This window comes from Erpetoichthys calabaricus, chromosome 10, assembly GCF_900747795.2.
Source record: "Erpetoichthys calabaricus chromosome 10, fErpCal1.3, whole genome shotgun sequence".
Lineage (NCBI taxonomy): Eukaryota > Metazoa > Chordata > Cladistia > Polypteriformes > Polypteridae > Erpetoichthys > Erpetoichthys calabaricus.
In genome coordinates this window covers 120,587,273-120,610,100 of record NC_041403.2, presented here as the reverse complement: position 1 = coordinate 120,610,100, position 22,828 = coordinate 120,587,273, and the positions used below count along the sequence as shown (strand labels likewise).

Genomic DNA, 22,828 nt, shown 5'->3' with positions numbered 1-22,828 from the left:
TTTCAGTATAAGTAATTAAAAACTGGTATTAACTGGTGAGGTAAGTTAAACAATTATAAAAATAATAAAATAATGTCATTGTAAAAAATAACATTTTTAAAAACACATGGCTGTGAATGGGAGCTGGTTAAGCAAGGCAGTTACAAAAGTCATGGACCGGTGCTGTCAGGGCCTGGCAGCACAGAACCCAAAGATCTTGCAGTTCCTCTTTTATGGGCAACCTGTTTTTTTTTTTTTTTTTCAATCCCATAATTTCCGAAAATGTGTACATTTCTGTCACCTGAATCTGGGAATGTCAGTCCACCTGTGACTGGTCTTTCTGATGTGGACTTCCATTGTCCTGAGCTCGCACCTTCTCTCCGTGTCTGCCTTTTACATTGTGGGGGAATTCCGTCTGACCTGTCTCAGGGGAGTATGAGGGTACCTTGTGACTCGGAATGGTCGCTGCACAGGCGAGTCCGTGTTGACTTCTGAAAGTGAAAGAATGACTTGTGTATTCAGGTGTGAGAGGTTACAATAGCGCAGTCAGGGGATGCGATGTGAGCGAGAACAGGGGGCTACCACAAGAGGAGAGAGAGCGACATCGGTGCCATGGAGATGCGTGACTTTCTGCCAATGAGCCGCATCCCCAGTGGTGGCCACGCTGCATTGTGGGAATGGGGAGGGGGAGTGATGGGGAAGCCTGGCCACTGGCAGGCACAGCAGGCGCTCTCTTCACGACACTGCGGCAGTATTTTTAGCGGAGACGACGGCGTGCGTGGGAATCTCTCACGTAACACCTCTCTCTCTTTTACACACAGAAGCATGCGGGAAGACAGTCGAGCCAGCGGGCCAGGGGTGCCACAGTGCAAAGCGGTAGCGTGGCGGTGTGTCGCTCGAGCTCAGTGCGCTGTCTCCTCAGGACCGGGAGACACTGACTGACTCGTCCGCTGCAAAGTACGCGCTGCTCCCGCTAAGCTTCGCCGGCCCGCCCGAGCGGACCAACAGGGGGACTGAGGCTGGAACCGCGCGTGTGCACGAGTACTTCCCCGCACGGGACTTGCAATCCGGCGAGAAGAAGACATGGTTCAAAACGTGATCTTGGTGTTTTTCCGCAGGAGGCTGAGCCAGCGGCCGGCGGTGGAGGAACTGGAGAGCCGGAATATCTTGAAACGTAAGTCTGCGATGCGCGGCTGCATGCACCCTTGTCCTCCTGTCACCTCGAGCCTTGTCACCGCGCCGACATCGGTGTGCTTTTGAAATGTCACTGTATTTACTGTACACGGTAACACATACACACAGCGACTTGGTTCTTTTTTTGCATTAATTGTACTTGCAGTAAACCAATGCACACATTTAGCTTTAGCTTATCCTGTGACACCGTACGTTTCATTTGATTACAATCAGTGCGGGTGTCCTGTTGTTTTAATTGTCATTTTACCAAAGTCAGGCAGCAGATCCTCTGGGAGGTGTGTCCATCTTTAATAGTACTTACTTTTGGAGTGGCCCAGAGCTTTGTGTTTGAATACCGACCACAGTAGAATTTGCATCACTTTCTCCCCGTGTTTGCGTGTGTTGCTGAAGGCGACCGTGTGTTCAGTCCCGGGTCGGGGTCACACTTGCGCTCGTTGCTGAGACCCTGAAGGGTTGGCCAGCTAGTGCCGATATAAACAAACAGAAAAGACCTTCTGTTTAGGGTGCTAGCTTTTCATCGTTATCTTTTGGATTTTTTTTTAACGGCGTACCACATTTTACAATTAATTTCACGGAAAATAATGAAAGATAACCGTTTTTTGTTCTTTTAAACCCCTAGCATCATCTGTAGAACGAACATCCAACTGGGTATTCATTTTGTTAGTGCAAACCCAAAATAATGATTTGGAATTTTAAACTTTTGATCAACAGCCATTGTGATATATTTTACAGTGCATTTTGCTTTGTAAATGACTTTTTATTAAGACGGATTACTGATATTTTGTTAAAACATTTTTCTTCACTGGGCTGTCGGATTTGGATAAAGCGGGGATGCGATTTATCATTTGAATACTTTTTTTGTTTGTTTTGTTTCTTTTTTCTTTCCAAAAGTAAGAGACATTGACAACTTTGAAGTGTGAGTTTGCTTTGTCTCCTTGGATATATGAGGTGTTTGGCTGTTGGACTTTTTGGAAAAAAAAAAAAAACTTTGTTCATATACAGAATTAATTTTTTTGTCTCTCATGCTATTTTGATATTTCCATTTTATTGTATGGCAGCTTACAACATTTCAGATACAATTGGCTACATCTCTTTTTTGTTGCCCAGTTGCAGCTCAGGCAGTTGAAGTGACTTGCTGGTGGTCAGCACAGTGTCAGTGGCCAGATTTGAACCCACAACCAAAGGCTTAGAAAATCAAAGCCCTAACCACTGTGCCACATTACTTGTATTGCCTATACAAATATTTTCAACCCCACTTGACCATGTTAACAGCACTGGGCACCCAGCGAACGCCAACTTAAATGAGACAGTTAAGCACTCAAAGTTGTCGACTAACCTAATGTGCAAATCTTTGATTTGTGTGAACACCTGGAGAACATGAATATTTCCCACAGGTGGAGCCCACATCGTAATTTGAACCGAGCTCGGTCCCTAGTGCTGTAATTGCTCATCGTCTCTCTCTTATGAAGTAAACTTCATGTAATATGTTTTGATGGGATGTGTATTGGCTGAAGCCTCATTGGTATACACTCTTATTTGCTTGGGGCAGTCACATTAGATCATTTTAAATTTTAAAATGTAAGCAAATAAATGTCAAATTTTCTAGTTAGCTTCAAGTCATATTTAAACAATACCTTGATAAGCAGCCTGACAGAAAAACACAATTCATTTCAAAAGCTGGCAGTGTCTCGTCCATGTTAGGTAAATCCTGCATTTCATATTGTAGCGCCTTACTTCATTTACATCAGTTTGTATCTTTATATAAACCCAAGTGAGCTCAGGACTAAGTGCACCTCAGAATGTTGTCTGTCACTGAATTTTAGGGTCCACCTTATTTTGTGATTTTCAATGACCTGCCGCTGTTTCTTTGTTCCCCGAATCAGTCCAAACACACATAAATGTCCCCATTGGGTGACTTGTGGCAGAACTGGCTCGGTTCACTCCTTGCACCTGTATGGGCCCTACAATCACATATTGTGTAATTTGGGATTGGAAAATGGACACCCGTTAGGTAAGGCATGATATTGTAGTTTCACCCGTAAGCTGGAGGAAATTCTCTTTTGGAAGGCAGATAAACTCAGCTGAACCCAGCACTGGGAAAAGCCAGTGTGGATTGAACAAACACAGAGAATCATTCATCTTTGATAAACAAATAATAATACATGACTTCTAACACATACACCAGCACTTAATGGAACCGACACATCTGAGTCATTTTATGAACTACAGTAGGTAGGCCATGCAGTACTGGCCAGGAGTGATAAGTTACGATAGCAAAGTTCTCATTTGATGATTCCATTACACTTGTGTTGAGACCAATCCCAGCAATGGTGTGTGTGCAGCAGGATGGAGTATGGCAGCATTTCTGTCATTTCCAATCACAGGCATCTCTAAAATTGGGCGATTCCTCTGGCACCGATTAATTAGATTTTATTCTGTGTGGCGTTCAACATTAATACAAGAGTCACCAAGTGATCAATCGATGATTAGAAGATCTGCACGACCATTTCAGGTCTCTTTCTGTGCCAGTGCCCCTCTTATAAAGAGTGCTGTCATCTCTATAAAAGCTCACCAGTGGCACAGTCGATTGGATACTCATTGTAATGTTTAAGCCACAAAAGGCTTGAGCTCACATTCACAAATTGACGCGGACTCTGCTGTAGAATCTATTATTTGTTGAATTGGGCACGCATCCTGGCAATGGGTCATCTCCTCAGCTGGAGGACCACCTTTCATGGCCTTTCGAGTTTTAACATTCACCAAGTGCAGCACTTGCCTCTTAATTAAAGGCATCAGTCCCCACCATCCTCTCTGGTTCATTCCTGATAATTTATCAAAGTATTTCATAAAATTCCACAATCTGGAATGTGTGACTGATGAAAGAAGTATACATTGTAAAGCTGTGACTAAAAAGCGTTAAGCCAGGCTGCTGTGGCCTCTGGTCAGTACTGGGAAGTCAGTCCATCACAGGACACAAGCACATGCACGCTGCACATTTTAGCCAAACAAACAGGAAACTCTTTTGGAATGTGGGAAGCTTGTACTTGATGAAAAGTCAGATGTGAAATGTGTGGAGTCCACAGACAATGGCCGAAGCCCTTATTGAATCCAGGTGCCTCACTCTCAGTGATGTGATGAAGAACAACACAAGCACTGGTCTAACATGGTGCCCTGGTATCTCTTTCATTTATAGTTGTTAAACAGCACACAGTTTGAGTTCTCTGCACTTGTATTCAAATAAATACTACCAGAGGAGGATTTTTATTTAATTTTTGGGATTTTATGTTGTACTCCATTAATCTTCTTTGACAATATAAAACAATCTTTTCATTGCATCCGCTACGGGTGGAAATGAAAATTCCACTATTTCAGTCAGAAACCTAAGTAAAAAAATAAAAATAAAAAGGCTGCTCACAATCTGCTTCAGGTCACCTTTTCCCAAAAGGCATCCAGATGGCAAAGTACATCAAGAAAAATCTTCAGAAGAGCCTTTGCTTATCTTGTGAGAAATACCTGCAGGCCAATCCTCCCTTTAGCCGTTGTCTTCAGCACGTCCCGTTTATTTGCCACGGGTTGCAGTGACTGAACACAAATGGTCATCTCACAAGGACACTTTAGGTGCATGTCAGCCCTCGAGAAAGGCAGCAATACCTGATACAATGAGAGCTTACACGCATCAAGCTCAATTTAAGAGGATTTAGAATACTGAAAGACAAAAGAAGAAGTTGTATTATTTTGAGACGACACCTGAGAGCTTCATATATTGCAGTTGCCTTTATTTGGGCGTTGCCATTATAAAGACGCACTTAATGTCCGGGAAGGCCAGGGCCTCAATGGGCAATGAGCACCCATAGCCGGTGTTTGTAAGACCTCTGATGTTCAGAGCATTACTTAACACTTTTTTTAGCGTTCTTTTGTTTTACAAATGTATGATTTTTTCCATACAATGAGTAATAATTTACTTTTAAAAGTTGTAGCTTTGTGTTTCAATAGGCTTTGTGCTTCTAGAATTTTAGAAACAATTTTTCTACAGAACAAGTCAAGTTGGGGAGCATGCACTGGTACAGTGTATTGCCGCACCCACTACATGACGAAATAACTCGGGATCCGAGTTGGCAACCCCCCAGGCAGACACGTAGTCCAGTCCCTCCCTCTATTTGTCACAGCCATGTATTACGTGGGTGACCCCTTGGTCTGGTCCAGCCACCCGGGTCCCTAACAATGAGGATCTTATGAGCTGGATGACACTCGGGGACATGCGCCACATGGCCGTAGTGCCGTAACTGACGCTCCCTCACAATGCAGGTAATGTGCCTCATTCGGGACTCCATGAGCAACCACTCATTCGACACAAAGTCAAACCAACGGTACCCAAGGATTTTACGGAGAGACACAGTACCAAAGGAGTCTAGTCTTCGTCTCAGGTCACTGGATAGCGTCCATGTCTTACAACCATATAGCAAGACAGGAAGCACCAGGACTCTAAAGACTTAGACCTTTGTCCTTTTGCAAAGATATTGGGAGCGCCATACACCTCTTTCCAGTGACCTCATGACCCCCCCATGCTCTCCCAATCCATCTACTGACTTCATAGGGAGAGTCACCAGAGACATGAATGTCACTGCCGAGATAAGTAAACCTCTCGACAAGGTCAACACTCTCACCGCAATCAGACACATTGCTGATGGTTGTGCCCAACAGGTCATTAAAGGCCTGGATCTTGGTTTTTATCCAGGACACTCGCAAGCCCAGACACTCAGACTCCTTGCTCAGTCTCTCAAGCGCCCCAATTAGAGCCTCCATTGACTCCACGAAGATCACAGCATCGTCAGCAAAGTCAAGATCCGTGAACCTTTCTTCACCAACAGATGCCCCACAGCTGCTGGACCCCATGACCTTGCCCAACACCCAGTCCATACAAACATTGAACAGAGTAGGAGCAAAAACACACCCCTGATGAAACCCAGAATCAACTGGGAAAATCCCAGAGGTCCTGCAGGTCCTACAGAACAAACAACCTCATTTGTTTAATGAGACAACAGTAGGCTGATAGAATATATTGTGACATTACCTATTCAAGCATTGTTTTAAACAATCCAGTATAATATGTACATTTGCTGAACATCTGTATGAAAATTTCAGTGGAAAGCAACATAATTGTAAAAGTCATCAATGTGTTTTTCAGCATTAGTAAATGTGTAAGTGTACATTTTACATACAATATATTCAAATCCAGAACTGGCCAAGCACGTAGTGTAGTGTTGTGAGAATTTAGACAAAAAGCTCACATTGAGAAAACCCATGAACCCCATCGGTACTCTTCTATTAACTGTTACGTCAGCGTACTAAACTAAGAATAAATAGGCCGCAGATCTGTATAGTATTCCCCAAGAACCTGTAATAAGTTCAAATTAATAGCATCTTACATTAAAATCACTGACATTTTTTAAAGCCATATGAAGAGCAAGCCCAGGGGTTTGTGAACTCCTTGTGGCCAGGACTGAATAGTATACAGTAATTACTTCAAATTTTAAATAACCAATCGGATTGCAATAGTATCAAGACACAAGAGAGACAGCAGTCTGAGGACGTCACGCCTGCTTTTACTGCTGCACGATCAAAGAACAATCTATTTAAGATTTTAGGATGGATTTTAACTTATTATGGAGGCAGACACAAAGAGCTTAAACCATCAAATTCTTTCTCAGACATGCTGTCCTTTTCAGATGGGGTTCTCTTAAGGATGTTTTCAAATATTCAGTACACACAGTGATATTGTAGCAAATATTAAAATAAATACATTTCTAAACATCTGATGAGTTTTCCTAAAGAGTACTGTTGCATGGTGCCACAAGTCATTTCTTCAATTTGGTATTATAATAACTTAAATATAATTCTCCATCAGAGAACAATCATTGAGAATATATACAATAAATATCATGGCATAAATAAGATTTTAATCAAAACACTTAAGTTTGTAAAAGGTGACACCAGGACTTCACCTGTCTTTTCCAACAGTAATTCTCAAACTATCAAACATGTTTTTAATAAAACATGTTATTTTAAATCCTTATTTTACTTGTGTACTGTCTTGATTTGGAAAATGTAATCTTGGAAAACCCAAAAAACCGGCCTCACTACATTCAGAATGTCCTCTGCTGCCAACAGGCCCACTATTCCAGCTGCCACAAAACGTTATCAGTTCAAGTATTTCTTTATTCCAGCTGCTGCCAGTCATTCCAGTAATAGATGGCTTTAAGTCTAATGTGAGGCCCTCGTCTGGTGGTCACTAGTTGTTTGTGTTACATGAACATCAGTTTTGTTGTCTTCACACATATCCATTGCCAGGCTGTGTGGTTTCATTATGATGGATTATTTAGTTTAGTGTGTCAACTTACATGATTGACTATGGGGTCTAAAACAAACCTGCTGTAAACTGCAGTCTCCTTTTGGGACAGCTAAAAGTTGTAATTGAGTAAATATTTTAATGTACAGCAGGTATGTATTTGCACACTTATTGATGCCAATGAATATGAGGTGGTTTTATTGTGTTGAATGAACATAAATGATCAGTTAATTAATCAGAATTGATTATACTTTACAGATAAAATTAAACAGTTTATCTGAAATTTCTTCTCTCATTGTAAAAACGTGTAACTATTTAGGCAAGTAAAGAGATTTTCACTGAGGCTGTAGTGGGAAGCGTTAGTACCACTAAAAACAACACAAAGACCCACAGCCGTATATACAGTAGCTTTCAGAGGTACAACTCCACATTTCCTATTTGTCACCTGTGGTCAGATTCATTAGGGTGAAATAGCCAACTTCAGTGTATGTAGTGTGTAAGGAGCAGTCTGCTGTAAACTTTAAAACAAAGGTGCGATTAGCCACAATAATTACATAAAACATGGCTTTTAATTGACTTTCATAATTAATTCAAGTCATTAGGGAGTTTGAGTTGTTTATTCATGCATACATTTGATTCTGTAATTAACATAACACATGTAATCAATTAGATTCTTCTCTTTTCTTATGTGTAATCAGGCTCTATGGCCTTTAGAAATCGTCTTCATTGACCACCAGAACATGAACTTGGGTCCAAAGTATACAAAGTGCTGAAACTACCATGTCAGCCAGTCATCCAAATGAGAGTTTTCTCAGCTCAAGTGATCAATCACGTTTCTGACATAAAGGGTGTCACTTTTTCATAGATGGCCAATTCCACGTGAATCCTGCTACACATGAATAAGGTGCACTTGCTTTTGTATCCAGTTACAGTTAGTGGCCCGATTCTGTACTGCTGAAGAGGTTTGGTGCCTGGACAGTTGGATATACTGTACAATCAACGTCACTGAAGGTTACATGAAGACAATATAAAAACATCCAAAACTGTTGAAAGATCATACTGTAAATGCAGCAAGGATCATCTTTTCCATGATGCATCAAAACCATTATTTCGTTTAGCCTTCTGGAGATTTTCTGTCAGAATGCACACATTCGGAAAGTCGGCCAATCAGAACAGTTTCAATTAGAAGTTGTAGTGTGCAGAAAGAAAAAAAATTTAAATTAGAAACCACAAAGTAAATAATGTTCCTTGATATTTAACATTTTCTTATTTGATCTTAATTTCATGTCAAGGTTTCTTGTCTTTTGAAATTCTTCTTTTGACATTTTCATACATCTTTTTTTCCTACAGAGAGAAATGATCAGACAGAGCAGGAAGAAAGAAGAGAAATTAAACAGCGACTGAACAGGAAGGTATATATAAAACTCCTCAGTAGATGGCACATTGACTCCTTTGGTTTTAGACCTTTATTGGTCTGTGAAAAATGTTGTATTTTTGGTGTTTCATTTAAGATGAGGGTTGGATTTGGCCCATTTGTTTTCAATAAAAATTAAATCAGTACAAAAGTAGTTTTTTTTTAGTGTATCTTACAGAGAATGAGTTGACTTGTAATAGAATGATGTGCTGTTAATAGAGCTTCATGTATTACACTACAGATTCCAGAGGTAATACTTTTAAAGTCCTCTTTTTCCAGTTCTTCAAATATTAGACATTACACTGTTTACATCACAAACAAATCATCTTGGTAAGACTTTGAGGCAGTTACAGATGGCAATCAAATGTCTGCTCCATCTCGTCTGTAAACAATAAATATTTACAGTGTGCTGACTTGAGCGAAACATACTAAAACTTTTTTTCCTAATTTTTTGCCTCCTACTTCATTTTTAGTAATGTATTAAACAAAACAACTGAACATTCTCCAAAACACAGTAGTGGGAGGAGCATTGGGTACAAGGCAGGAGCATCAATCCCATGCAGAGTCCACTCACACATATCTTTTGGAATGTCGAAAGAAACCCTAGCAGTTAAGGGGAAAATATGCAAATTACGTGAACACTGATCAGCTAGGATGTTCAAACCAAAGATGGTGGATATTTATATCCTACTCAAAAATGCCTTTTAGTTCTGTATTTTTTCCAAATAATTATATGAGATAAAGACAATAATGAAAAGTTTAATTTAGTAAAGTGTTTGGCATGTAATAGTTTTTTTTTTCTTTAATTTTCAGCTTAATCAGCGTCCAACAGTTGATGAGCTGCGGGATCGAAAAATCCTCATCCGCTTTAGCGACTACGTTGAGGTAGCCAAAGCTCAGGATTACGACAGACGGGCAGACAAACCCTGGACACGGCTTTCTGCAGCAGATAAGGTGAAGACTGAACTTCAGTTTGCCATAACATTTTAGAATAAGCTTCTATATCGGGGAAAAAGGATACTCTTCCTTCATTGCTGCTTCAAAGATTTGCTTTGTTGGCTGGCTCTCCTCTCTTTCTTCTGGGTGGGGGTTAAATTTTGGTTTTGTTAAGTTTAATTTGATTGTATGGACTGTTAGGGTGGCACAGTGGTAGCGCTGCTGCCTCGCAGTAAGGAGACCCGTGTTCATTTCCCGGGTCCTTCCTGCATGGAGTTTGCATGTTCTCCCCGTGTCTGCGTGGGTTTCCTCCCACAGTCCAAAGACATGCAGGTTAGGTGCATTGGTGATCCTAAATTGTCCCTAGTGTATGCTTGGTGTATGTGTGTGCCCTGCAGTGGGCTGGCGCCCTGCCCAGGGTTTGTTTCCTGCCTTGCACCCTGTGTTGGCTGGGATTGGCTCCAGCAGACCCCTGTGACCCTGTAGTTAGAATATAGTGGGTTGGATAATGGATGGATGTATGGACTGTTATTATCTTTTAATTAAAATTAATGAAATAAAATAATTTGGTATGTTTTCCATCAAACAAAGAAAAATGTCTGCTGTATTCTCATAACTATTTAGAAAATAAATGTTATGTTAGGAGTACGGGCCATGCAGACAACCTTTTTTAAAGGAGTAAACACTAACATACCTAAATTATTCAGCGGAATAAAGAAAAATGGGCAGAAACATACTACTTTCACAGTAAAATAAGTTCTAGATAAACAAATCTAACATCTTATATTTTAAAGGGATGATGGGATGAGAGAGGCCGTCTCAGTTTCACTTAGGAGCATCAACTTCATTATTCACTACATACTTCAGCTTATTGCTACCAGTGGTGTAGCAAGGGGGGGGGCAAGGGGTGACATCTGTTCGCGGGCACAGCATCCAGCGGGCGCCGAATTGATGTTCCCCATTGCATTTTGGCAAACAGGAGGGGACGCAAAATCTTCAGTTGTCCCCGGGCGCTGAAAACCCTAGCTACGCCTCGGATTGCCACTGCCTTGAACAAAGGAGGCATACAGAGAACTTTACTTCAAACTAAAGAAGTATGCCTAAGAGACATTTGCAGATTCTGCATCCTACATAACATTTTCAGTACAGTTTGGTATCACATTTTGAGCAATTTAGCTAGAACTCATTTTCAGGAATGGACAGGGTGCACCCTACCTACCCCCTCTTTCTCATTCGAATTGTAAGAGGGTGGTTTCTGTTTAAGTTAAAGTGGGTGTGACTTTCTGTGCTACTTTAGACAACAATTCTATTAAATTACTTTGTTTGTATACTGCATAATAGAGAACATCACACCTAATTCATTCCATATGAATTGCATGTGTCCCCCCCCCTCTCTCTGTCTAGGCTGCAATTAGGAAAGAGCTGAACGAGTACAAAAGCAATGAAATGGAAGTTCATGCCTCAAGCAAACATTTGACAAGGTGAGCTTACATTTTCTGTTATAGCATACTGACTGCTACTTTTAGCACCTGTGTTGTCATTGCAATAAATACATTGTATGGAGTCAAATTTCATCAAGATTGATTGTTCAGTTTGATTACACTTAGGAATTCATACAAGACAAGAACTTCAGTAATTTATTTACAGTTTGCTGTTTTGTAAAATGGAATCATTTATTTTGAACAGATGTATACACTTGATATTTTTCCCACCCTTTATTAGTTTTATAAAAATTATTCTGTGATAAGTAATACCATAGTTTACATTTATTTTTATTGAGTTTGCATAAATTTTTGGATTATTATTTACTTACTATTCAAATATTATATAGAGTAGAATAAGAGATAAATGAGTTAGGAATCAGTTAAAGATTCTTTTCAGACTGGTATGGAATGGTCTCTTCTACTGTATATCTGGACTAAGTGGCACAGGGTTGAGATAAAACAAACATCTGGAAGCAGCAGAGATTGTTCTATAGACAGTTGACATCCTTTAAAATATCTTTTGAACCATTTGCTCAGCATGAAATCTTGCTGTTTTATTCACATTTGACAATATCTAACACAATCTCTGAAAGCAGAATTCTTAAGATTCTTCTAAAATTTTAAAAGGATTCATTTGATTTTGCTTTTACTTTGACTTTGCTGTGGACAACACATTTAGGATTCCATATTGTAATACAATAAAATGTCTGAAGGGAGAAAAATGTTACAGGCAATATAACACACATTTAGGACAGATGTAAGTAGAATAACTGCATCTTCTTCTTCTTTTGGCTGCTCCCGTTAGGGGTTGCCACAGCAGATTCATCTTCTTCCATATAACTGTAGAATAACTGCATAATTTGTCTTAATCAAGTGCTCATTTAGTAAAACAACACAATAAATATTTTGGTGTGTTTTGTTAATTATATTTAAATTCAGTAGTATAATGTATAGTAATTGTATTTTTATTAAATATAATTAGGAGCTATAAATACCTTTTTTGTGCTTATCATTTTTAGGTTTCACAGACCGTAGAAAGTTTTCTTCCATGAAGAATTTTCAAATCTGGTCCTGTCAATGAAGACCTTGAGTGGATTCTTCAAGCGTCCCTTCGCCTGATACCCTAGCATTACTGCTAACATTTGGGCGTGCCGAACCATAGGGGCCATGCTTCTTTCCCTGGGCAGCAGAGGTGTGCTTTGGGGGTGTGGTGCCCACAAAGGAACTCTTAGAAGAGTGACAACATGTATCTGATGTTTGTCAAGAGAAATGAGAGAACTGAAACCCATTTGACTGTTCCTTCAGACTGTAAAAGTGGGCTTCCTAGTTTACTGAACGAGTTGTGCATGTGGCTAACAAAACCTCCCCTACTTCAGACTTGTAGTCACAACTCGTAGAGAATGGGGCTCACTGGTTTAAACAAGTGTCATATCAGCTATCTAAATTTCAGATGGGAATACATGTCTTATCACAAACAAAATGATCCCTTTGTAAGCACTATTTATTGTCTGCACAATACAAGTTTCATTTTTTTATTAAAAAAGGTCTTTGCTTTCTTTGTGAATCAAGTTTTTATCAGTGGAGTAAAATGATGCGTCAAAACTCAAAAACTTCTCATTGTAAACTCTACTTTCATTAATTCTTACTGCCCATAGTCCCTTTCATGAAAACTTAATTTTACTTCTACTTTTGTTCTACGTCATGAAAAAGTGAAACTTGAAAGAAAGATGACATTAAGGAGTTTTGTGTTGCTGCTAAGAACATACAGTTGGCATTACAAATATCTCATCTGATCATTCTATTTAATCGGATCAACAAATATAATACAACTCCCAAGTAGATTCTTATATTTACAGAGGCACCTGCAATAAATGTCTCATCCTATGCAAAATGAAACAAAAATAAAGGATGCTTTTATTACAAAAACCTTCAAGATTACAAGTCAGGAACATTGTGGGGGAAAAAAAAAGATCTGTGTAAAATCCAACAGTACAATAATAACAATTCAGAACATGAAAGCAATATATAATGCATGAAATGTAAAATTCTGTTTTTAGTATATTACATAAAATAGTTCCAGAATCTACCTGCCAACATGTCTTATTTTTAAATCTGTGTATTTTGGAAAAGCAAGCTTCTACTTACAAAAAAAAAAAAGGACACAATCTCAAAATACAATAAAAATGTTTAAAAGTTTCAATAAGACTATGAACAACTTAAAGCAAAATAAACACAAGCTGGTGTGATAAAAATGAGAAGCACTTGACTTTATATGTAGACTAAGACTTGTACATGTTTTAATATTCATCTCAGAAATTCTGGTCTTCAAGGAAGAACAGTGACTGTAGGCCTCTGCGAACACTGAGAAGCTCCTCCTCATGCTGCCAGGAGAATGATTAAAACAGAATAGTTAGTAAAACAAAGGGGAACTCAAGCATGCTACCTGACACCAAACCAGAAACAAAAAGATCATGGCTTAGGCTTAGACACCAAATTGTTTATGTGATATTTTAAATGTACTGTACAGAGCTAGAATGATCTTTCCTACACTGGTAAATGAAAATACAACCGAAATGATATTCTACTTGCACCAACAGTCCAGCAATACTGCATTTCAAAAGAAACAGAATTTGGCAAAACAATTTCTCTTTTTAATGTTTCTTTTCCTGGAGAGGTTCAAATAAAATTGACTTAAAGAGAATGAAAAATCAATCACAAAACGGTGCATGTCAAAGACTCATCAGTAAGCAACTTTGCAGAACTGGCCAGTGAAAACCACATTTCAAGGAAAAAAAAGCCCTTGCAGCCCAGATCTGACAGTTTAAAACTTATGTAGAGTTTTCAATAACATCAAGTAGAAATTACAGTGGATAAGCTTGTAAAAAATGTAGGGCATAATACTGTATTACTTATTAACATATGCGTATAACAAAAGGCTTGGGATGGTGAAAGTACCTTTTTGTGAGCATGATATTTCCTTACAATGAATGCACAGCAAATATGTAAAAAAATTACTTATGTTGCAGCCATTTTAAGAAGATGGTAAATCTTATTCAGACAGCTGTGTTTACATGATAATTGCTTTCTCCAGAGAAGAAAACGGACACCCTTTTATTTAAAAGAGTGATGATACATAATGTCCCAGAGGTTCTTGATTGGATTCAGGTCTGAGATGTGTGCGGGCCAGTCAGTGGCATGAATGCCTTTGTCATCCAGAAGCTGCCTATACACTCTGGCCATGTGAGTCCAGGCACTGTCCTGCACCAGGAGGAATCCAGGGCCCACAGCAGAGTAAGGTTTAACAGTGGCTCTGAGTATTTCATCCCGGTACCTAACAGCAGTCAGGGTACCATTGCCTAGCACCTGAAAGTCTGTGCGACCCTCCAAGGATATGTCTCCCCAGACTATCACTGACCCACTGCCAAATCAGTCATGTTGATGTTGCACACTGCATAATGTCTCTAGACTCTTTCATGTCTGTCACATGTGCCTAGTGTGAACCTGATCTCAACTGTGAAGAAAATGGCGCTAATGGTGCAGTTTTCTGGCAAATGCCAATTGAGTTGGATGGTGATGGGCTGTGAACACAGGTCTCACTAGAGGATGCCAGGCCCTCATGTCACTGTCATGGAGTCTGTTTCTGACAGTTTGGTCAGAAATATGCACATCAGTAGCCAGCTGGAGGTCGTTTTGTAGGGTTCTTGCAGTGCTCCTCCGGTTTCTCCTTGCATAAAGGAGAAGATTCCAGTCCTGCTATTGGGCTGATGCCTTTCTACGGCCCTGTATAGCTCTTTTCGAATGTAGTGGCCCATCTCCTGGTATCTTCTCTGTGCTCTTGAGACTGTGCTTGAAGTCACAGCCAACCTTTTTGCGACAGCACATATGGATGTGCCATCCTGGAGGAGCAGGACTACCTGTGTAACTTGAATTGGCTACAGGTACTGGTTCCTGCTACCAGTAGTGACAAGAACACTAGCAACATGTAAAACTAGAGTACAATCAGTCAGGAAGGACCACTGCCTGCAAAACCATTCCCTTTTTGGAGTTGTTTTGCTTTTGCCTCCACAGTGTACCTGTTGTCACTTTCATTTGCACCAAAGCAGGTGACGTTGATTCACAATCGCTTATGCTTCCTAACTGGACAGACCGATATCCCTGAAACTGACTTGGTGTTGGACTCTGATGATCAAGTGTTCCCATATTTTTTTGAGCAGTATATATCATACACATTTTTTCAACCAAAACCTTCTCTGACACAGACTAAGGAAGAATGATTTCTATCTATGGATAACATGCACTCATTGTCTGAAAAACTAATTTGAAGGTCCTTTTCTGAGTGCATTGCCATATTGATTATAATGTGGTTATGATGTGGTCCTGACTCTCTCTGGACATAAATTATCCCTGGGCATCCTTCGTAAAGAGCAGGGTGCATCACCATGGCTTACTCATTTTTTACTAATTTTTTTACTCATGGCTTACTGTTTTTGTTAGACGTTATAAGTTAGGACAAACATCTATATATATAATTCACTAAAGCAGTCGACCATGGGCAGGCAAGACGCAAGACACAGCCCTGCCCGCCAACTCACCGAGCCACGCCCACCAACGATTCACTATGCACGACATGACAGAGCCCCCGCCCAACAACTCTAACCCTCCTCCTGTCACACTCGCAAACTCTTTTACACGCTGCATACAGCGATTTCCAACCGTGACAAACATGCTTCTTCTTAGATGGTTCTGCAGGAATGGGGAAAACCTTTGCCTACAAAAACCTGCTTCATACCATACTAAGAGCATAGTGTATTTGTTGGCTTGCCTGCCCGCCTGACTGTTACCAGCATTCACCGCAATGTACTGGAGTGTTAAACTATCGCAGCTGCTACCTCATAAACTGTCCTTATTCCCCGGATGTCGGATACGCACGCACACAAGACAGAGCCCCGCCCCCAACTCCTCACCTGTGTCGCTTTCATCTGTGTACTGTCCACATGCACCTGTGCGCCATGTTGACTGCTCATTTTCCAAACACATCCTGAGTCACTTTGGTCTGTGCTACAGTCTACATGCTCCTCTGAGCCACGTTGACTGTTCATTTTCCAAACATGGCCACCGCTTCAGATGTATTTCATGGAAACAATGCTTCTTTCAATGTAATACAAATTCCTACATCAGGTAACTGTTTGTTTCTATCAGTCGGATATTTTTGGAAAAATGTCATCGACGAAACTGTTGCTCTCGAACTTCGCAACATGGCTGTAACCTTTGTTTGCCAACATTGGGATAACTTCAGTGACATGCTGTCCATTGCTCTTAGTCACGGCAGCATAGTCATACAGTCCGCTAAACAATACGCTGACTACATGAATACTTCCAGAGTTTATGGTGGTGAGGCAGAAATTGTTGCGATGTGCCAAATACTTACAGCTACCATCACCATTCACTTCCGAGAACGTCCTGATGCCTCTCCTCGAGTGTACAATCAGGGCCAACATCTCTCCATATCCCTGCTCTTTAACGGTCGTTTGGATCATGGGCATTACGAAGTTCTCTTGCCTCTCACAAACACACGTGCTGACCTTCTGGCGCCATCTATTGACAATGTCGGTATGTGCACACAAAATGCACACCCACGTAATCTCCACACTGATGTGACATCACCTTCCCACTATCTTCTTAATGAAAAACATTTACAAACACATTTCACACCAGAATTGCAATGCAACGTTTGCTCCAAAACCTTCATACTCCAGAAATATCTAAACGCACATTTAAAAACACACTCTACTGAATGAATGATGCAATGTGAACATTGCCAGGAATGCTTCAAAACAACTCGCACTCTGAAGAAGCACTTACAAACTCATTCCACTCACACCTTCACTTGCACAATTTGTGAGGAGGACTTCACGGCTGAGATGGATCTCCTCAACCATGTGCAAATCCATTCAACACAAACATTTGTATGCAACATTTATGACAAACAGTTTCACGCACACAGATATCTTACTAACCATTTCAAAACACATTCCCTGACGAAATCCTTTCAGTGTCAACACTGCACTAAATCGTTCGAAACATCATTTCTTCTCAACAAACATACGAGAACACATTCCCATGACACATTCTTTGAATGTGTACATTGCAAAAGCTGTTTCAAAAACTCACATCATGTCACAAACCACATGCACAGTCATCGCATTCAATTATCTGCTGCTTTTCAAGAAGATACCGCCATTCCCGTCCAAGAACATAACATTGGCCTAACTAACGCACTATGTACTTCTTGCAATGCTCTTTACTGGCCAGCAGAGGTCAACAAATCCGGACATTACACTAAGTGTTGTCATACCGGCAAGGTGTCTTTGCCACCGCTATCCCAACCTCCTCTTTAATTACAAAACCTCTTGACTGGCAAGAACCCGCTGTCACGGAATTACTGTGATCATATCAGGGAATACAACTCTGCTTTAGCTTTCGCTTCAATGGGCGCACACATCGCTCAACCATCTGGCCATGGACCGTATGCTTTCAGAATCCACGGTCAAATTTATCACCAGGTCTCTCCTTTATATACCAATCCTAACACGTCACCACAATACGGTCAGCTATATATCTTCAATTCTGCTGAGGCTACCACTCAATGTTTGCAAAAGGAATGTAACAGCGGTTGCAGCGACATTTTGTTGCTACAACTAGACAAAATGATACGACAGGTTAATCCCTTCTATAAGTCTTACATGCAAATGCATGACATTATCACTCACAGTAACCCTGTTGCTGCTGTACGAATGGTATTCATGGAAAATCCAACTCAGGATATGAGAAGGTATAACGCCCCGTCCTGTCAAACTGATGTTACAGCTATCTTTGTAGGTGAAGACGGGGAACCTCCTGCACAACGTGACATTTGCATATACCCAAGGGGAGATGCTTGCAAGTGTATCTCTGTACTCAATATGAACTGTGACCCCATGGTTTATTCACTGCTATTCCCTTACGGAGATCCAGGCTGGCACATACAATTGACCCATGTAGAAGAAAAGCGAACCACGAAAAGAACACAAGTCACGCAGCTCCAATTTTATGCTTACAGGCTTGCCATGAGATCTTCATTTAGCATCTTGCATTCCAGTGGCAAACTCTTCCAGCAATACGTCATCGACGCATACTGTATGCCAGAACAGAAGGTGCGCGTTTACATTACCTATGGTCCCATCAACAAGATTTGCATGTAGAGCAATACAGGGGACTGCTGGATGCTGTTGCTGCAAAAGCACAACACCATAATCTCCGCCCTGGACAATTGATCATTCTTCCCACTACCTTTCAAGGCAGTCCAAGGTACATGCAACAGAACTACCAAGACGCGATGGCAATTGTCCGCAAATGTGGAAAACCTGACTTATTCCTAACCTTCACCTGCAATCCTGCTTGGCCGGAAATCTCTTAACGCTATTTCCCATCATGAGCAAACAGAACACAGACCGGACATTGTTGCTCGCGTCTTTCATATCAAACTGCGAGATTTCCTAACAGATATTCAGGAGAAGAATATTTTCGGCAATGTTCTCGCTTACATCTTCGTCACTGAATTCCAAAAACAAGGACTGCCCCATTGCCATATGTTACTTACACTTGACTCACAATCCAAAATAAGGACCAAGGATGATATAGACAAATTTGTCTGCGCTGAGCTTCCAAATCCCGAAATACACCCTTGACTTTTCCAAATTGTCACTAAATGCATGGTACCTGGTCCGTGTGGAACGCTCAACGCCAACTCACCTTGCATGAAAGACGGCATGTGTAACAAAAATTTCCCAAAGGACTTCAATGCCGAGACTCAAGAAAACACAAAAGGATACCCCATATACCGCCGAAGACAGGGGAGAACTGCCATTGTTGGCAAATACTATATCGACAGCCGTTGGATAGTTCCTTACAATCCCTGGCTTTCTCAGAAATTCAATACTTATATTAACGCTGAAGTTTGCGCGTCCATTCAATGTATCAAGTATCTATATACAGTAAGTATGTCTACAAAGGACACGACGCTGCATCCATTGCACTTCACAAGGAGCCAGACGATGGTGTTTTTCAACATGACGAAATACAGACTTTCCTTGAAGGTAGGTATGTTAGTGCTCCTGAAGCTATGTGGTGTTTGAACGAGTACAGTCTTTCAGAAAAATCTCATGTTATTACACGATTACCAGTTCATTTGCCAGAACAAGTCATCTTCTTTCATGAAGGTCATGAAGAACAAGCGCTACAAAGACAAGCCAACAAAAACACTATGCTATTAGCATGGTTTGAACTCAACAAGACAGATCCCGAAGCTGTGGAGTTACTTTACACTGATGTTCCCCAACATTACACATTCCAAAAGTCGTGTGGAAAATGGAAAAAGAATCAGAGGAGGCACAAAAGTGATCGGTAGAATGCCTGTTGTTGCCATTAACAACACCGAACGTTATTACCTCAGACTTCTCCTTACCCGTTCCATAGGGGTCACAAGTTTCCACCATCTACGAACTGTCAACGGTGTTGAATGTGACACTTTCAAAGAAGCTTGCCAACAATTAGGTCTTCTTAAAGACGACAAGATATGGCATGATACTCTTACAGAGGCATCTCAGATACGAATGCCACCATTCTTACAAGAACTTTTCGTTTTCGTCTGTGTCTTCGGCGAACCCCACAACGTTCCACGCCTTTGGGAGATGCATAAATTCTCCCTTTCTGAGGACTTTCTCACAAAATATTCCACACGCACTGCTTGCATGTATGCTCTCGCGGAAGTTAATGATAAGCTGCAACCACATGGCCTCAACCTGCACAAATTACACCTACTCCCCAGTGACATTCCTCCACTGTGTCATTCATCTCCCACCTTTGACGCTCAGGCTGAACACTCACATGCTATGGAACACTGCGACAAACTCAACACAGAACAGAAACACGCTGTTGACACTGTTTTACATGCTGCATACAGCGATTCCCATCCCCAACAAACATGCTTCTTCTTAGATGGTCCTGCAGGAACAGGCAAAACCTTTATCTACAAGACACTGATTCATACCATCAGAGCTAGGTGAGACATTCTGACAATCGTAGTATCTACAGGAATAGCTGCAACATTGTTACTGGGTGGATGAACTGCACATTCCGTTTTTAAAATACCATTGAGGCTGAATACTACTTCCACATGCAACATCAAACCTACCTCGCCAGACACTCAACATCTTCTGCAATCCAAATTGATAATATGGGACAAGGCGCCAATGACACATGCATACGCATTCCAGGCAGTTGACAGGTTATTACGTGACCTCACGGGTGACACGCAGCCATTTGGAGGCAAAACAATAATATTGGGTGGAGATTTCCGACAAATTCTCCCCGTCATCATGCATGGCTCCCGAGCACTTACTGTCGCCAGTTGCATTAACAAGCAACTTTTGTGGCGTCACATGCATGTTCTTACACTAACGACAAATATGAGAGCTTTTCCTGAAGAACAACATTTCGCAAAATGGCTCCTCGATGTTGGAGACGGGAAAAACGGAACACCTGTGACATTGCCTTCACATTGTTTTCCTTTTATTTCTGATCCCGTTCAACAACTACAAAGCGACATCGACTTTTCAACTGTCACTCTGGAACAACTCAGCACCTGAGCTATATTAAGCGTCACCAACCAAGACTCGCTACACCTTAATGAACAAGTGCTGAAACTTATCCCTACCGATGAAGTGACATTCACCAGCGTTGACTCCATCGTCACAGATGATCCTGCAGATCAACTTTTATTCCCCGAAGAATTTCTTAATAGTCTTACTCCCACTGGCATGCCTCCGCATAAACTCAAAATTAAAATTGGTTCAGTCATCATGCTTCTCAGAAACCTCCTGCCAGCAAAAGGTCTCTGTAATGGCACTAGACTTTCTGTTACCACCATTCACCGCAATGTACTGGAGTGTAAGACTATCGCAGCTGCTACCTCACAAACTGTCCTTATTCCCCGGATATCCCAGACCCCATCAGATTCAAATTTGCCTTTTACTTTTACATGCAGACAATTTCCAGTTAGATTGCCATTTGCAATGACAATTAATAAGGCGCAAGGACAAACTTTCAAAAAGATATGCCTGTAACTGCCAAAACCAGTTTTGAGTCACGGACAATTGTATGTTGCTCTCTCCAGAGTTCCATCTTTTCATTCACTCACAGTTGTATCCTCAAACCCACCCCATTTGGACAACTGTGTCTTTCAGGAAGTGTTCAGTCATCAATAAATAATTATGCGGCGTATGCTACGCCGCGGGTTGGCTAGTCTATACTAATAAAAGGCAAAGCCCTCACTGACTCACTGACTGACTGACTGACTGACTCATCACTAATTCTCCAACGTCCCGTGTAGGTAGAAGGCTGAAATTTGGCAGGCTCATTCCTTACAGCTTACTTACAAAAGTTAGGCAGGTTTCATTTCGAAATTCTACGCGTAATGGTCATAACTGGAACCTGTTTGACTGACTCACTCATCACTAATTCTCCAACTTCCTCTGTAGGTAGAAGGCTGAAATTTGGCAGGCTCATTCCTTACAGCTTACTTACAAAAGTTAGGCAGGTTTCATTTCGAAATTCTACGCGTAATGGTCATAACTGGAACCTGTTTTTTGTCCATATACTCTAATGGAGGAGGCGGAGTCACGTATCGCGTCATCACGCCTCCTACGTAATCACGTGAACTAAAAACAAGGAAGAGATTTACAGCATGAGTCAAACGCGGGAACGAAGGTAAATTACGTTAATTTTTGAGTGTCTTTTAATACTGTGTAAGCATACATATTAACACATGTGCAATTAAACGTGTACATTTACGGGGTGATTTCTCAGGCTTAAAAGCTCGCCTTTTATCAAACGCGGGAACAAAGGTAAATAACGTTAATTGTTGAGTGTCTTTTAATACTGTGTAAGCATACATATTAACACATGTGCAATTAAACGTGTGCATTTATGGGGTGATTTCTCAAGCTTAAAAGCTCGCCTTTTATTAAAGAGGTAAATACAAACTGTTTTCATTCTGAAGGGCACAAACCACATTAGATTTCATGCTCAAGAGTAAACTCAGCACACAGCTTGGTCATATTACAACCGGTTCATTTTCCTCAGTTTAAAAAGGTTTACTTTTCTTCTTAATAAAATTTTTAAAGCAGTACTTCGCCGCTGTGAAGCGCGGGTATTTTGATATATATCAAAATATATCGCGTCATCACGCCTCAAACGTAAGCACGGGAACTGACCCGCTGCCGTTTGCAATGCCATATTCGCGAGATACAAGTTTAATGAGAAGACACGAGGTATAAACGACAGTTTGGATCACTTTGTAATAGAGTTAAAATTGCTGTAGCGAGAAACTTTTAACTGCCGGGTCATTAAATAAACCCGTGGACATCGCAACATCAC

At 40.8% G+C, this 22,828-nt stretch overlaps 2 protein-coding genes across 2 annotated transcripts in view; one reads left to right on the top strand and one right to left on the bottom strand.

Annotated features, from left to right (window-relative positions):
* The window catches only part of LOC114658425 (phosphatase and actin regulator 3-like), a 212,000-nt gene extending 199,083 nt beyond the window's left edge, over nucleotides 1–12,917 (top strand). The window contains exons 9-13 of the mRNA XM_051932833.1: nucleotides 1,098–1,153; nucleotides 8,870–8,931; nucleotides 9,747–9,887; nucleotides 11,274–11,350; nucleotides 12,373–12,917. Coding sequence (XP_051788793.1) covers nucleotides 1,098–1,153; nucleotides 8,870–8,931; nucleotides 9,747–9,887; nucleotides 11,274–11,350; nucleotides 12,373–12,388 — 352 coding nt within the window. The 3' untranslated portion in view covers nucleotides 12,389–12,917. The remainder of the gene's footprint in view (nucleotides 1–1,097; nucleotides 1,154–8,869; nucleotides 8,932–9,746; nucleotides 9,888–11,273; nucleotides 11,351–12,372) is intronic.
* Nucleotides 12,918–13,049: 132 nt separating this feature from the next.
* sycp2 (synaptonemal complex protein 2) overlaps nucleotides 13,050–22,828 on the bottom strand; it is a 176,403-nt gene continuing 166,624 nt past the window's right edge. Inside the window, exon 27 of the mRNA XM_051932457.1 lies at nucleotides 13,050–13,734. Within this exon, the coding sequence (XP_051788417.1) occupies nucleotides 13,663–13,734 (72 nt within the window). The 3' untranslated portion in view covers nucleotides 13,050–13,662. The remainder of the gene's footprint in view (nucleotides 13,735–22,828) is intronic.